Genomic DNA, 16,224 nt, shown 5'->3' with positions numbered 1-16,224 from the left:
TGGAGTTTGTCAGGGATGTGTACTTGCCCCCACACTTTTCAGCACTTTTATGGACTGGATTTTAGGGAGGATTTCGGAGAGATCAAGTTGCGGTGCATCGTTTGGCAATGTCAAGATCTCGGACCTTGATTTTGCAGATGATGCAGTCATCTTTGCGGAGACTTTAGACATCCTCTTGGGGGCCCTCGAGGTGCTGAATGAGGAGTCGGAGCCATTGGGATTACGGGTTTCTTGGGTCAAAACGAAGATCCAGGCTTTCGGTGACATCTTGGATGCTGCTGTCCTGTCTGTGTCTGTTTGTGGTGAGGATGTTGAGGTCGTGGAGAGATTCACTTACCTTGGCAGTGATATTCATGTCTCTGCTGGCTGCGAGTCAGAGGTCAATAGACGTCTGGGTCGGCCCTGGGGAGTCATGGATTCACTGGATCATGGGGTGTGGCGCTGCCGGTACCTTGGATGAGATTTGTTACCTGCATAGTCCGTGAGCGTCAGTTGCGGCTGTATGGACATGTGGCTCGTGTTCCTGACGCTGATCCTGCTCACCAGATTCTCTCAGCGAGGTAGTCTCATGAGTGGAGGAGGCCAGTGGGCTGACCAAGTGCCTCATGGTTGCAGCAGGTTGACCATCATCTCAAGGAGATGGGGATGGGCCTGGCATCTGCCTGGGGGATGGCCAGACGGAGGCCGCTGGACTACCGGTGGAAAGTGGATGCAGCGGTGCGCTGTTCTGGCACATGCTCCCATACCTGACCTGATGATGGGCCAAATGTCCCACTCCTGCATATGGTTTCCTTGTTATTCCTTGTAACCTGACTGTGATGTAAGAGCAACAAGGCCTTGTGCTTCATCCTCATCATGGCAGATGCCAATAATGTGAGTTTTGGATTCCATAGGATCCAGAAGGGACATGCATGCCAGTCAATGTGGGACAGCAGTACTTCATTGAGCTATGGACGAAGGCCTTTTTTCAGGTTGCGAGTAGTTATAGTTTATAATGAATGATTTGGAACAACTGAGAGTGCCAATCTGTGGTTGGTTTTGGAGTATTGATGTGGTCAGCACAGGAGAGGTCAAAGCGCAAGCCAATGTGCTGGTTGTTTACACAAAGGAAGATAGGGTTTTCCATAGCTTTTCAATGGCAGAGGTCATTTACATAGATGAAGAACAAAACTGGGCCTAAGACTACCTTGAGGAATTCCAACTTCCATTATTTTGGTTGAGAGGGGCTGTGAGTGCATGAGGGAAGTAAGCCAAGTTAGTTTATTGAATGTATTAATGTATTCTCCTACGATGGCACCCCCGGGCACGACACTGCCTCCGAGCCTACCAGCTCCCTAAACACTGGGGAGTGCCCTCCATGGCGACTCCCCTGAAACGCTCACATGGCAGGCTGGCTTCCCGGGCCCCTTTCCGAGGGTCACCCGTGCCCACAACACTGCCAACGCGGCCAATGGCACCCTGGGCCCCCGCATCATGCGGGCGCACCCGTGCCCACTACGCTATCCAGGCCCCCCATGGGCCCTCGGCCTACCGCGGCCGACTAGCCTGGTGCCCGGGGTACCCACTCAGCGATACTCACCGTTCGTAGCCACGCTCCAAGCCCGTCAACGGGGCTCCTTCACCCCTCCAAAACAGGTTTCGAGCCGACACTCACACCAACAGCAAAACGACTTCCATTTTGTCAATTTAACTAACCCAGCTCACTCACTCTTCACTGACCCCGGGGTCCCTTGGGTGGGAATCACTCCTCCCCCAAATCACTCATCGCACCATGCATTCCCCATTCACTCCATTCACACAGACCCGCTGGCCTCACTCACTCAACTAGCACATGTTGCCACTTTTCACATTCCATCACACACATCGCTGAACTCTGCCATCCTTCCAACTAAATCCCCGAACTAACTCGTGCTCCCACGTCATCCCTTAAACTACAGCACGTTCCTTTTAACACTACGTAGCTAAGCTACGTCCCATCTACACATTCAAAGTCTGCCTTTGTCTCCAAAATCCTCAAAAATCAATTTTCCCTCCTAAATCTCAACTACAATCCCTCTAACTAATCCATTCCATGGGCTCCATGAGGACTTACCCCTGCCCCATGAAGTTGGTCTAGCTCAGCTAACCCTTCCCCCTAGCGAGTTCCATCCTGTGCCCAGGCAGGGGGGTCACCCGAAGTGAGGCTTGCTTTTTTTTTCACATGCGCATCACCAGCGCGGCAATTCGCAACCTGCGCTCTTTGCACCTTGCTCGTGATGTCATGCAGCTGCACGTGTACCTCGTCCCTTCTTGGTCGGCACCATCCGGCAGGGTTTCACCCTCCTGCCGGATTCCAACCCTACACGCTGCCATGACGCCACTCTGCGCATTAAAAAAAACAAGCCCCGCGTTTCGAGGGGTTCCCCATGCAAACACATGTGCTCTGCCCGTTGGAGCTTAACACACGCTCGTCTTTCCTCCAGCTGTCCCTGTCCTCTTTTTATCTTCCGTTCTAGGCTTTCTCTTTCCTGATTGCCTGTTCTTATCTCTTCCTTCAATTGTATTATTTCCAAATCGTGTTCACATTTTTTCTCTGCCAACTGTATTTCCCTCACTCTCCCCTCTAGTTCTTTGAACCGCCTTACCTCCTCCAATAATTTTTCCATTAGTTGTTTTACTTCCAAATCGTGCTCCTTTTGTTTCTTTTCAAGCTCGGTTTTCCATTCTTCCTCCAATTGTTTCCGAAGCCCGCCAATGTCCGCCTGCCTCGCCTGCCATGCCCACATGGTTTGAAATGGTTGTTGGGAGCGCTCGCCTCGTGTCGCACCATTCGCCGCGCCATAAATAGCCGCTCACTCCATGCTGTGCTGAGGTGCGATCGCGCCCCATTGTGCGACTCCATTTGCCGGCAAAGTTCGTGCTCAGAAAATGAGGGTGAGCTCCCCCATGGATTAACATCTGCGGCGAGTTTATAAAAAGAACCATCCCGGGCCATGGACTCTACATTAAAAGACATATAGATTTCTACCCCCGGCACCCGCTCGCCTTGAAATGCCATCTTATTTCACGTAAGCGGATTGAATTTAACTCGCTCGTAATTTGAAGGGAATCGGGGGTCACTCCACTCACCCCTGAATCGATTCCCGTGAATTTAAGCTTGGAGACGGGAGAGTTTGTTTCCCGCTCGCTGACACCAGTGTTGCGACTTCGCGCCCGCCGGTGTGCGAACGACCGTGTGTAGCCAAAAGCGGCCGCCACGCCCACCGGAACGGACAATTCAGTCGTGACCCTCCGGGAATTACCGCCCGGAGCCAGTCACAGGTGGGGATTTAACCTCACCACAACTCAGTCCGCATTCTACCCACGGGAAATAGGGTCTGATCTCCGAATGGTCGATTTACCTAAGTACTCGCGTGAGTAGCGTACCGAGGAGTTGTACCACGCCACAGGTCGACTCCAGACACGAACCACTTAAGCGGCTCGTTCAGTGCTGCAGAGATAACCGAGCAGAGTTACTGTCGAACTCGACGGTTCAGAATATTTACCGGGCATTTTAAACCCACTATCAATCCCTTACGTGATGCAAGATGGAGATTCAATAAAAGGAAGGAGACGAAGCAAAGCGGGAAACAGTTCAACAAGCAATGCACATTTATTACGGAAACACGGAAGGCACGTATATTACAGTCAAGACAAAATGCAACAAATAACAGTCAAGACAAAAGCAATACGACCTAATAAAAGAGCAATTATTTACAACACTTATACAGTTCTATTTGTCAGGACTCGGGGCCACATCACTCATTCCAAAAAGCAAAGGAAAGAAAGCCACCCTCAAAGGCAAGGAGGCAGACAGGTCTGTGGACCAAATGTGTGTGGAACCTGGAGGAGCGGCCAGGTCCACGAGACCGAGAAGGTCTTACCCGTGTCCTCGTGACACGATAGCGGACAAGCCGCAATGTCCGCGCCGCTGCACCCCGACTCCGTGCCCCTGGCATGGTCGGCGAGCCCTCTCCGGCGTGCTCCGCGCAAGCAGTTTGGTTGGCACCAAGTTTAGGGTGGGGGAGGAACGGGGCCCCCGGCACTATCTCAGCGCGAATGGTGGGGGGGGATTGCTGATGCTCAGGGAGAGGGGAATGGCTGGCTGACTTGGATCCCGCGACGAGATTGCACCAATGACGAGACGAGTGACCCCCACACCGCAACCTTGATGCCGACCGCCGTAGTCACTCAACTCGAACACAAACTCTTCACTCGCCCCGACCAGCTGCCTGCAACTTTTTTGAGTCGCCTTGTGCTCGCGTCTCTATAGGCCGGAGGAAGAGCCTATATGCAAATTTCAGGATCAAAACGCGATTGGAGGCGGGGCCACGCCACCCTCTGTTCAGCCATTGGTGTGGCAAAAAGGAGGCGTGAACCTCTTTTGATCCGAATTCCTCCCTCGTAAAGAATCCACATTCATCGCGCTTGGAGGCGGGGCCATACAGCCCAACTCTCGCCCATTGGATGGAGAAAAAGGGGGCGTGAAGCCTTTTTGATCCGAATTTCTCCCTGAGAGGAACACATTCGTACCCGCGGCTCGACGCGTTCGGCATCAATTACCGAACGGGCCCTGGACAGCACGACATTTGGTGTTGACTGGTGGTGTGGTCGATGGTTGTAGGAGATAGGCGAAGGTGGTGTGGGGTTTGCTGTGGTGATTTGGTGGTTGGCTGGCATCGTTTGGGAATGGCGGTGAAGCGATGTTTGCTAGATGGAGTTGTGAAGGTAAAGGTAGTGGCTGTTTGCTTTGTTGGCGGCTTAATGGTCCAAAATAACAATAGAAAAAGAAAAAATGGCTAACTCAAAGCGTCGCAGCCTGGATGAATCACACATATTCCCTCTATACAAAGGGTTTGGGTGAACTACACATGGACTTTTCGATATATCTCACCTGAGGACCCTTTATGGTGTATTGCGAATTTCCACAACCGTAACAGTATCATTAAAATTTGAAATCAGGTGAATTGCTGTAAATGGTCTTTTTTATCATGGAGTCTGACAATACCCCATATGTAGGGATGGCACAGGGCAAAAATGGGTGCTCATTCAAATGTGTACAAAATGATATGCTTAAAAACTATGATAGAGTGATGCTATAAGCATTTAAAACCATACATACCTTTTATTCCAGAATGTTTTCATAACTAACAATAATGAACAATATCCAACAATATATCACTAAAATACCAGGTCATGAGATTGCAAAATCGCCGATTTGTTCATCCACAGAATCATTGATAAATGTTGTCGTGCCTCGCATAATAATGGCTGAACGAATTAAAACAATTCCATGCAGAAGGAAGTGACATTCTCTCTTGGGTAATGCACCCACACCATAATGTTTTTTTAATCTCATTTTAATATAAATACACCCCAAAAGAGGACCAAAGAGATGACGTCACATTGGCATGATAATGCATGGCCCAGTTTTACACTGTCATAGAGTATGGCCAATGTATTGTTGCGAATTCGCGCCTGCCGGCGAGCGATCGGCTGCTCGACTCGAATGGCGGCCTCCTCGCCCACCGGACGGACAATTCTGTCGTGACCCTCCGGGAACTATCGCGTGACCCTCCGGGAACGCCAGTCACGGGTGGGCCTTTCGACCTCACCACAATCGTGCCAATTGGCCACCCGCGTAGGATAGGGTTGTTCGCCAAACTCGACCTTCCTAAGTACCCACGCGGATAGTAGACCGGGCGATCGTACCTCGCCACAGGCCGACTCCGGACACGAACTGCTTAAGCGGTCCATTCCGTGCTATCGGGATAACCGAGCGGTGTTATCATCAGCCTCAACGGTTCCGATTAATTATCGGGCGTATTAAGCCCACTACGAACCCTTTACGTGGAGCAAGATGGAGATTCAAACGAAGGAAAGGACGCAGCGAAACAGGTAACAATTCAACATAATGCACTTTATTTACACAACACACGGAGAGCACACATATACAGTCAAACAGTCAGAATGCACATCTATCTATTTAAAACAAAAACAACAATGCAGAGCTACGACGGAATACGCGAACACACGGCAACGCTTATACAGTTTTACTTTACAAGACACGGCGCCACAAGATCCATACAAAAACCCCGAAAAGAAAAAGGTGACTTCCCTTTTGGGCCGTCGAGTCCCTCTCCGATGTCTGTCAACGTGGTCCCGCCTGGCCCCGACTCCATGCCCTAGCGTGGTAGGCGAGGCCTCTCCGGCGTGCCTCGCGCCGGCACGTGTTGGCCGCTCGACGCCACGGACGGAGTTTTTGGCGCTATCCCAGAGCGGATAGAAGGGGGGGGGAAACGTGGATGCCCGAGGTCGGGAGGGGGGAATGGCGGATGCTCCTTCCCGCCAGCGGGGTCTTGGAACCACACCACAGCAGACCAGGCCAGCGGCCACCAGGAGGAGAAGAGGACGAGCGAGCCGGAAGACAGGAAGAGAGCAAGAGCAACCACAAAACCGCTCCGCCCGTGTCCGACTTTTTATATCCCGGAGCTCCGCCCTGTTGCTCCGCCCCATTCTTTGCTCCACCCCCCTTTGAGGCACTTCGAGAAAGGTCTCGAAGAGGGGCGTTCCTCCTCCCTGGCCGCATCACACCGCGCATCCACCAATCGGGCGCCAGCTGCCCCACCCCGCTTCTCCTCCCTCACACCAAGTGTGGAGAAGAATGGCGAAAAAACAGGCAGGAAAAGCCCACTGAGCATCCTTGTTGGTTTTTGTTTGAAATAAAAGATAGAAAAAGAAAAACGACTGACTCAAAGTGTCGCAGCCCGAATGAAGCACAGTAAAACCCTCTAAAGAACGGGTTTGGGGCTAACTACACATGTACTTGAGAGATACCTCACCTACGGGACCTGGATGGTGGTTTGCGAATTTCCACAGCCGTAACACTACCCCCTCCCCTTTTTTACAGAGTCGTCCCGAGTCATCAAATTTTCGTGTGCCATCATGTGTAGTTCTCCCCTAGTACGTTTTACCTACGGATCCCTGAGTGCGACATTCATGGTATTCGTGTCCCCAAAATAAATAACCTGAGGGCTGAGTAACTAAGTAAACAAACCCACTCACAAGGACGACTTAAATAAAATTGCCGGCGCTAGACAGACATGCCGGGGGCGCACTCATAAGTACAGTACATCTTAACTTACAAATTTTACGCTTAACCATGGCCCAGGATCAATGGACTCTGCATGGAGCAAAACAAAAGTCAAAAGAAAACCGGTGCATGGGCCGCCACTGCAGGCCCGTGTTGTAGCTGCCAACAGGGCAGTTCTTGCAGCTTGCAAACCGTTGCCTTGATCCTGGCGCACATGGCAATGAACAAGGGGGGGGGGGGAAATCAAAATTGAACGGGGGCTTGTGAACATGGGCAGTGGGCATGGCATGGCAAAGGCAGCAGGCAAACACTGCCTGCAGAACAAGGCCGTTGCAGTCAAACCCAGCCGGCAGACGAACTGGCCGGCACAGGCCTTGCAGTAAAAACAGCCGGCAGATGAACTGGCCGGCACAGGCCTTAAAGCACAGCAGTTGCAGATGATCCGGCCGGCACAGGCCTTGCAGCAAAACAACAGCTGCCGATGAAGGTCTCAAAGAGGGGCGTTCCTCCTCCCTGGCCGCGTCACACCGCGCATCCACCAATCGGGCGCCAGCTGCCCCACCCCGCTTCTCCTCCCTCACACCAAGTGCGGAGAAGAATGGCGTGAAAAACAGGCGGGAAAAGCCCACCGAGCGTCCTTGTTGGTTTTTGTTTGAAATAAAAGATAGAAAAAGAAAAACGACTGACTCAAAGCATCGGAGCTCAAATGAATCACAGTAATTCCCTCTAAACAACGGGTTTGGGGCTAACTACACATGTACTTAAGAGATACCTCACCTACGGGACCTGGATGGTGGTTTGCGAATTTCCACAGCCGTAACAGTATATAGCTTCATGAAGATAGGACAGTGTGTTGTTCCAGATTGTAATCACCAATCGGGAATTCATATCTGCAGTTTTTGTTGTTTTCCGAAGGAACCAAGTGTTAAGCATTGGTGGATTTAACAAATAATGTGATTTATCACTTTTATTCCTCGTCATCAATGTCTTCCCTGTATAAGGGGTGAGGTCAATTGGTACCAAGCTTCTGCCCTGCTATGACAACAATACTCTTCCAAGCCTCAGCCAACTCCCTCCATTCTCCAACCATCCCCACCTTATTGATATCACTCCACAAACAATCTTCCCATCTCAAACACGACCTATGATATCATAATTACGATTATATCATTCCTCCATGAGTCGTCACACCTATGGTGAAAATTTTGTCTCAATCCGACAAGCGGTTGCGGAGAAAAACACTAAAGTTCTGTGCGGACAGACATACAGATAGATAGACAGACAGACAAATGGACCCAAACACAATACCCTCTCCTTCTGCGAGGGTAATTAGCATATTTTACAGTGAGCTGGGTCTTGTAATATGCTCTCCCACCACAAGCAGCGTGACATGGTACACATTTACATAGGGATTGCAAGAGAGTTCTGTACGTCCTTCATTTTGCATGTTTGTCGAGCTTGAAGAATTAGGATGAAAAGTAGAAGTAGCAAGAGGGTATGAACTTCACGTTTCAATATAATAAGTACATATACATAACGGGTATGCTTCTGAACATTTCATTGGTTGTAGTAATATTATTATTATTTTTTTTTATTTCACACACTTTTTTCTTGAACACACCTCTTTTTTATTATTATAATTTTTTTCTCCTCAAAATTTGAGTTTTGGTGTTCTGGAAGAAAGTAATTGTTCTTGATTTGGCCATTTTTTTTAAACCCTCAAATATTATAAATTGGAATTTTTGCCTCGTGGTTTTCGCAACATGAATCTACTTAGGATAAAACTATTTGTTTGATTCTTGTATCTACACCGAAGGTGGTGTACTTCACCGTGACATTCCCCTACTTCATTCTTTTGGCCCTCCTCATCAACAACTGCCTCCTGCCCGGAGCCTGGGAAGGAGTCCGTTACTTCATTCTACCTGACTGGCACAAACTTTCTGATGTGCAGGTACTGCAATGTGCAGAATTTATGATTTGTGTCATTGTGAGAATTATTTTATTTGGAGGCAGGCATTGCTTCAAGGAAGTCCCAATCATCTGTCATCCTTTAATTCATTATGTCTGTGTGTCTCTGTTGCTCGTCTGCTTGGTTGTCTCCACTCTGGGTTTTTTTTTTTTTTACGTTCGCATCTCTCCCTCTGTCTTCTCACTCTTAATTCCATTAGCATTGATATCTGTATTGAAAAATAGATTTGACACCTATGAATGATTTTTTTTCTTTCCTCTGATTGGTTTCTCCTGCAAATCTTGAATGTGCCATCAAGGCTCCAACTTTCTTATGTAATGTTGTTTTCAGTTTGTTGACTGATGATGCAATCTTAATGTTTTCTTTTTTCATAAATAGCAGATCGACATTCAAGGTCAATGTGGATCTGTGTGTTGTTATCTAGGTATGGGTCAATGCAGCAGCTCAAATCTTCAACTCCCTTGGCATCAGCTTTGGGACGGTCGTTGTTTTTTCCAGCTTCAACAAATTTGACCACAGTCCTCTTAGGTGAGTTTGACCACACCCCATAAATTGAAAACTTTTAATTTGAATTGGCTTTGCATGTTCTGAACAGTGTTGTTGTTTTTTTTATATATCCACGTCTCCAGTCATGGATGATCAGAAGTGCAGAAAGCTGAGGGTGTACATATTGACAGTGTGAAGGCAAAGCTAAGCATATGAAAAGTGATATGTAAATAGTGTCATGTTAGGAAAGGCATAGAAAAGCTGATGTCGATGTAGGATTTGACAGTGAGAATGAGCTGATACCTTTCATGATTGAAGCGAGGAGAAGGACTTGATAGAATATTCAACATCATTGATTCCTCTTATGTTGGAGAAAAGGGAGATTATAAATGGTTGCAGAGGTGATGATTCAGTGTGGATTTCAGCAGGAACACGGAGTGAGTTTGTGATATGTTATCATGAAGCTGAATAAGGGTAGATTACTGGTAGAGCTGGTGCTGTAGATTGGAATAGAGCTGGGGAAGGAAAGACCCAAAAACCAATTGTCCGACAACACATCAGAGGTGGAAGGGTCAGTTGTGGTCAATGGCTTCAGTCAATTGTTTGGTAAGGAGAAATTGCTAACAGTGGAATGTCCACAGTTTGTTGCCCTGTTCAAAAGCGCAGTTCATGCTACTGGTTGTTATGAATTACTTTTGCTTTAAATGGGGGTATTTTGTTTTAAGTTCATTCTTACAGCTGATGTGATTTTATGACTTTTAAACTTACTTCCTGCAGGGATGTGCTGATAGTCTCCTTCGCAAATTCAGCTACCAGTATCTTCTCTGGATTTGTCATATTCTCTGGCATGGGCTACATGTCCCAGCAGCAAGGAAAAGCAGTGGCAGATATTGCTACTGAAGGTAGGCCCTGCAATTGCAACATTGTCTGTTCAAGATGCATTCTCAGTTCTTGAAGAAATACAAATATATATATATATATATATATATATATATATATATATATATATATATATATATATATATATATATATATATATATATATATATATGTTTGTAAAACAGGAAAACAAAATCCTCTTACCCCTTCCCGCAACTCATTGTTACTCATTCCCTTTCCACCACCAAAACCTAAATCTTGAACATCAAAAAAACAGATCTGTTTTCTTACAGGCATTTAATGGTGTACTTTCCACCCTGGCTGCAATGTTTCATCTACTGCTGGAATGTGGGTGGCAAAAGTGTGTACCAGGTTGTGTAAATAATTGTCACATGCATGGCAGCCTCTAGACAGGATGCAAAGATGAATTGATGAATTTCTATAGCCCAAAGATGAATTGACTAAAGCTTTTCTGCACTGATCGGCATCAAGCAGTTGCTGCAGGCCTGTGAACCGGCAAGGCCATTCCCATGCCATTTTTTTATTTGGGGGTTGGTTGGCTGATTGCCCATCTCCACTTGGTCCTGTCAAAAAGCATCCTCCTCCATTATCCCCAACAACTGCATGTCTCTTATGATCATATCCTTCCAGGTCTTTTTCAGTCTACCACTTGGTCTTTTCCCCTCAACTACTAAACTAGTGACTTTCTTGACAGACTCCTCTTCTCTCATTCTCACCACATCACCAAACCACCTTGGTCTTCTCTTTTTGTACTCTTCCCATAAGTACCATGAGCTTTAAGCTTCTTTATTATAATACTTCCCCATTACTCTGCTTATCCTTTGGTGTTACTCTGCACATCCATCTCATCATTCTAAGCTCTGTCCTCTCTATTCTTCTCTCATAGTCTACCCTCATTCCCCATGTGTCATGACTGTACATCATAACTGGTGTAATACAGGTTAAATACGAAAATGGCACAGGGTAGAGCATATACCTCCTCCAAGCCGAACAGTTTAGGTTTTGTATCCCACTGATAGGCCGGATCTGGATCCATACCTGAACCTGAATCAAATTGACTGGTTCTTGTCATCTCACCAACTCATCCAACTAGATTTGTTATAACTCATCCTCAACTTTTTGTAATATTCTGCTTTATGTCGTTTTTGGCACCATCCTTCAATGGTGACGAATCACATAAATTAAAAACTTCTCATATCCGGATTCGGATCTTCACCAAAATTGAAATAATTCTTCCTTGTCACAAACGCAACCTGTCTGTTTCATCCAAATCCGTCCATAACATTTGAGTTATTGTGTTACATTTTTTTTCTGGCCCTATCCCTCAATGGTGAAGAACTACTTAAATAATTGTAGTCGCCTGATCAAGATCTTCACCAAAATCTCATCATTTTGTCCTTGTCACATGTCCAACCTGTCCACTAAATTTCATCCGAATCCGTCTACAACTTTTTGAGATTTCTTGCACACACACAAAAACAAAGAAAGATGTCGTGCATTGCATGATATTTTTGAAATCCATAAAACAAATTTGACCTCAAAAATAATTAGTGGTTGAATTCAATGACCAAATATGCAAATCCTCTTCAAATTTCAAGTCAATTGGATGAAAATTGAGGATTTTAGAAATTTCGGCCTGTGTTGACCTTTTGGCCGATGTTGACCTCAAAAACAATTGGTGGTTGAATTCAGTAACCAGATATGCAAATCATGTTCAAATTTCTTTTCAATCAGGTGAAAATTAATGATTTTATAAATTCGACAAAGATGTTAACTTTTGGCCGATGTTGACCTTTTTGACCTAAAAAGCAATAAGCTTCTTGCTTGTGACAAACTCTTCCATGTGGTGAAGTTTAGTGCAGTGGTGGAAGTAACCATCTACTGTTTACTTTGCTTGGGATATTTTTGTGTTAAAATGCCTCTTAACTCTCTCTACTTGTTCCAGGCTGCGCTTATCCTAATTCTCACAGCTAACTCTACCCTACAATCTACATCTAACACATCTCCCAAGTAACAAAAACTCTTCACCATTTCCAGCCTAAAGGCCCGGTCACACCTTCACGTTTTAGCCAGCGATGGCAACGTATTAAAATGTATATAAAACGCTGGCTTACGTTGAACTTTTGATGTTTTTTTTAAAGATTCGGACATATTCATAGCGACTTGGTCTTATGTATAACGCATTGGTAATGGACACAGAACGTTTCGTTGTGTTATAGATAACTTATACCAACGAATGCTGAACCTGTTGTCGGCCTACACAACCGATGCCCAACGATAGTCTAACTTAGGCATAGCGCGTTGCACGCATCGCCGACGATGTCGTGACGTAGCCTATTAAAAGGCTGACGCACAACGATTCGAATCATAACTGCCGTAGAAATGGAAGTGTCAACATCGCGGTCACACCTTGGTGATCTTGCCAGCGTATGCCGACCTAAGAAAAATGTGTCTAAAACGTTGGGGCACGTCAAATACGGTATGAGTAAGTTTGGTATACGTGAGTACAACGCTAAAGTACGCTATCGTACATCGTAGTAAGTAGAGTACGTCAAGAAATTTTAAACATGTTCAAAATTTACAACGTACTCGGCGTATGACACACGATCCGCATGCGATGGAGATAAGTTTTACACACGATATGTGGACGCTTACACACGTCCAAAAACGCTACTTATAAGCCACTCATAAGTCGAAACACGTCGCGGTAATGTCTTTTTTACGCGAAACTTATTTCTAACTTATGTTTGACGTGCTTTGAACCAATTCTTTACGTAGTCCCAACACACATCGACGTATGTAGACGTATTCCAATGACGTCTTCCGGTCGACAAAAAAAAATAAATGAACGTGTTTGTAACTTACAACTGCCATATAAAGACGTGTTCCCAGCGGTTTTGGGAATTGGTATATAAAAATGCTGCTCATAAAATGGGAACCCAATAGTGTTTTCGAGTCCTTTTTGAGTCGATGTCCATGTCAGCAGTAACAGTATCAGTATTAGTATTAGTATTAGTAGTAGTTTGTTCATGTTGGCAGTAGTAGGTGAGTGTGAGGGGGAGGGTGTGGGTTATGATGGATCGTCCTTGCGTCCGCGTGTCCACGGGTAGGAGACATCTTTTCACCATTGTTCGAAGTTCTTCGCGGCTAATTTTTTATGGAGCTTTTTCAACAATGAGCTATAGCTTGTTTTTACCATTTAGGTCTATTCATAATGGGTTGGACAAATGCACAATGAACTAATAATGTGCATAGAGCGCTTTGATTATTATAGATACGATATACCAACGAATAATTATCGTGAAGCCGGCGTTCACAAACTATGCCCAACGATAGCCTAACTTATCCATATCGTGCGGCAGCTTATCTTTGCCGGTGACGTGGGGTTTGCTATTCATAGGCTGCCACTCAACGATTTAAATGGCTTCATCTCCACTATTGAAAGTAGACACTTGCGCTCAACAATTGGATTTTTTTTACACTCAACGACTTTTAAACGGTACCACTCAGCTATTTTCATTGTTTACAATGAACGATTTAAATTGCTGTCACTCGCCTTTGTTTTTTGACGCTGGGGTTTGGAAATTTGAAGCGTTTCTTCTGAACGTGTTAAAACGCTCAAACTCGACTATTTTAAATAGACACTGCCGATGGACAATTGGAATCATAGCCAAGCTAGACATCGAAGTGTGAACATCCTCGTCATGCGGAAGAAAAATTTGAAGAATGCTGCAAATAAGTGTTCTGGCCGTGGCCGTGGACGCTGACGCAAGGACGATCCATTATATCGACGTCTTTCAGCCTATGAGTAACTTAAAAGTAACGTCTGTCGATGTGTGGCAACGATCGCGTAACGTGACAACAACACGTTAATCATAGGTTAGAAATAAGTTTTGGGTACGCTAAACATTACCTCGGCGTGTCTCAACTTATGATTAACTTACAAGTAGCATGTGTTGACGTCTGTCAACGATCGCAGACCATGCATACAACTTGTGGCCAGCGTAGCGGAACGTGTGAGTAATACGCCGGCATACGTCATGAAATTTCAAGCATGAAAAAAATTGAGGACAACCAAAAAGTACAACGTTTAAAGCCAACGTACAACGACGTATGGCAGTGTTTTTCAGCGTGCTCTCAATGTTATCAAAACTTACCCATAACATATTCAACGTGTGCCAGCGTTTTAGAAGAAAAATTCAAAAATCGGCATACGTTGGCTAAAATATCAAGGTGTGACCGGGCCTTTACTTAAAATCCCATATCCACTACCCCTATGTTCTCTGCATCATGATTTCCACCCATGCATTTTACATCTGTAACTGTTAGCAACTATACCCAAACTTCCCTTAACTCAATTGCCAATTTCCAATGACAACACCTTTTGCAAGACACACACACACACACACACACACACACACACACACACACACACACACACACACACACACACATACACATACACATACACATACACATACACATACACATACACATACACATACACATACACATACACATACACATACACATACACATACACATACACATACACATACACATACACACACACTATAATTTGACTTTACTGCTTTACCACAAGTCACACAGGGCTATTTCCTACTCTCCTTCTTTCCTTCTTCTTTATCACTAACCATCAGTTTCATCTTATCTTGATTCACCTTCAATCATTGCTTTCTTCCAAATATGAAGCGTCTTTACTTAAAAATTATTTTATCTGTCAAGACAAAGTCATCTGCATATAATAATTTCAATTTGGCACCTCTCTCAGCAGGAGATGGAATCCCAAGATCTGTTTCTCATCAACCAGATAGGCAGGTTGCTGGACTGTGTTTTATCTCCACATTTGGCCTCGATCTTCTTTCCCCATCCTCCCGAGCATCCTCCACTAGTGCACACATTCTTCTTAGCTTTGTTTCCCTGTTGCATTTTGACCCCCTGTCAGTCTATTAGCTTGTTGTCCAGTCATTTAACCTCTCCACGAGCCAGCATTTATGTATTCAAAAAAATAATAATACAAAAACCTTTAGCTCCATCCCCATTTGGTATTTCTGTTAGTTGTGTGTGAAATCTCATCCTTGACCCCACATTACTGAAGGATTGTGCATAACAAACTTCAGCGCATGACCTATAACCTTTGTTTGTCTCATGCCCAGGTCCAGGCCTTGTATTTGAGGTTTACCCTACGATTATTACAAGCATGCCATTTTCCCCATTCTGGTCAGTTGCTTTCTTCATCATGCTCATCTTCCTGGGTCTTGACAGTCAGGTAATATTCATTCTGAAAAGTTTAATCAACATATTAAGTCATGAGCTTCATCATACTGCCAGTCCAAGTGCCCTGAAGTATTGACTGCATAAGTCACCATAAAGTTCCATTGAAAGCCCTATTGGGAAATGCTTCAGCAACTTGCATCAATGAAGCATCATAATTGTCTCATATTTAGATGTTGGTTTCTTTTGGGGATTGTGTGATGATGTAAAGAGTGAAATTAACACACTTTGACGCATTTGTCAGAAAATTGGATGCTCTTGATAAGCTTCATTTTGGTGACGAATACCAAGTCGAGAGGACATTTGCAGTACAATGAATACCCATGATAAATGATAATTGGAATTCACAGGAGAACCTCACGAGCATGTATAAATGTGCACTTTTTCATTTTCTTTTTCATCTGGGAACTGGTTTCTCTCCACTATATCAAGATTGCACCATATCAAGATTTTATACATCTCA

The 16,224-nt window shown here is 45.3% G+C and overlaps 1 protein-coding gene across 11 annotated transcripts in view; it reads left to right on the top strand.

Moving 5' to 3' along the window:
• Positions 1-16,224, top strand: part of LOC147011051 (sodium- and chloride-dependent GABA transporter ine-like) — a 119,074-nt gene that overhangs the window by 61,745 nt on the left and 41,105 nt on the right. For all 11 annotated transcript variants that reach the window (XR_015052441.1, XM_085859796.1, XM_085859801.1 and 8 more), the window contains 4 exons: positions 8,928-9,062; positions 9,505-9,608; positions 10,344-10,468; positions 15,644-15,756. Coding sequence is in view for 10 of the 11 variants with exons in the window: in XM_085859796.1 (XP_085715922.1) it covers positions 8,928-9,062; positions 9,505-9,608; positions 10,344-10,468; positions 15,644-15,756 (477 nt within the window). In the remaining variant the exon portion in view is untranslated. The remainder of the gene's footprint in view (positions 1-8,927; positions 9,063-9,504; positions 9,609-10,343; positions 10,469-15,643; positions 15,757-16,224) is intronic.

Source organism: Eptatretus burgeri, chromosome 16 (assembly GCF_056783735.1).
Source record: "Eptatretus burgeri isolate ZD-2024b chromosome 16, Ebu_testis_v1, whole genome shotgun sequence".
Lineage (NCBI taxonomy): Eukaryota > Metazoa > Chordata > Myxini > Myxiniformes > Myxinidae > Eptatretus > Eptatretus burgeri.
Note: the sequence above shows the minus strand (reverse complement) of the source record. Positions and strands in the feature narration are given on the sequence as shown.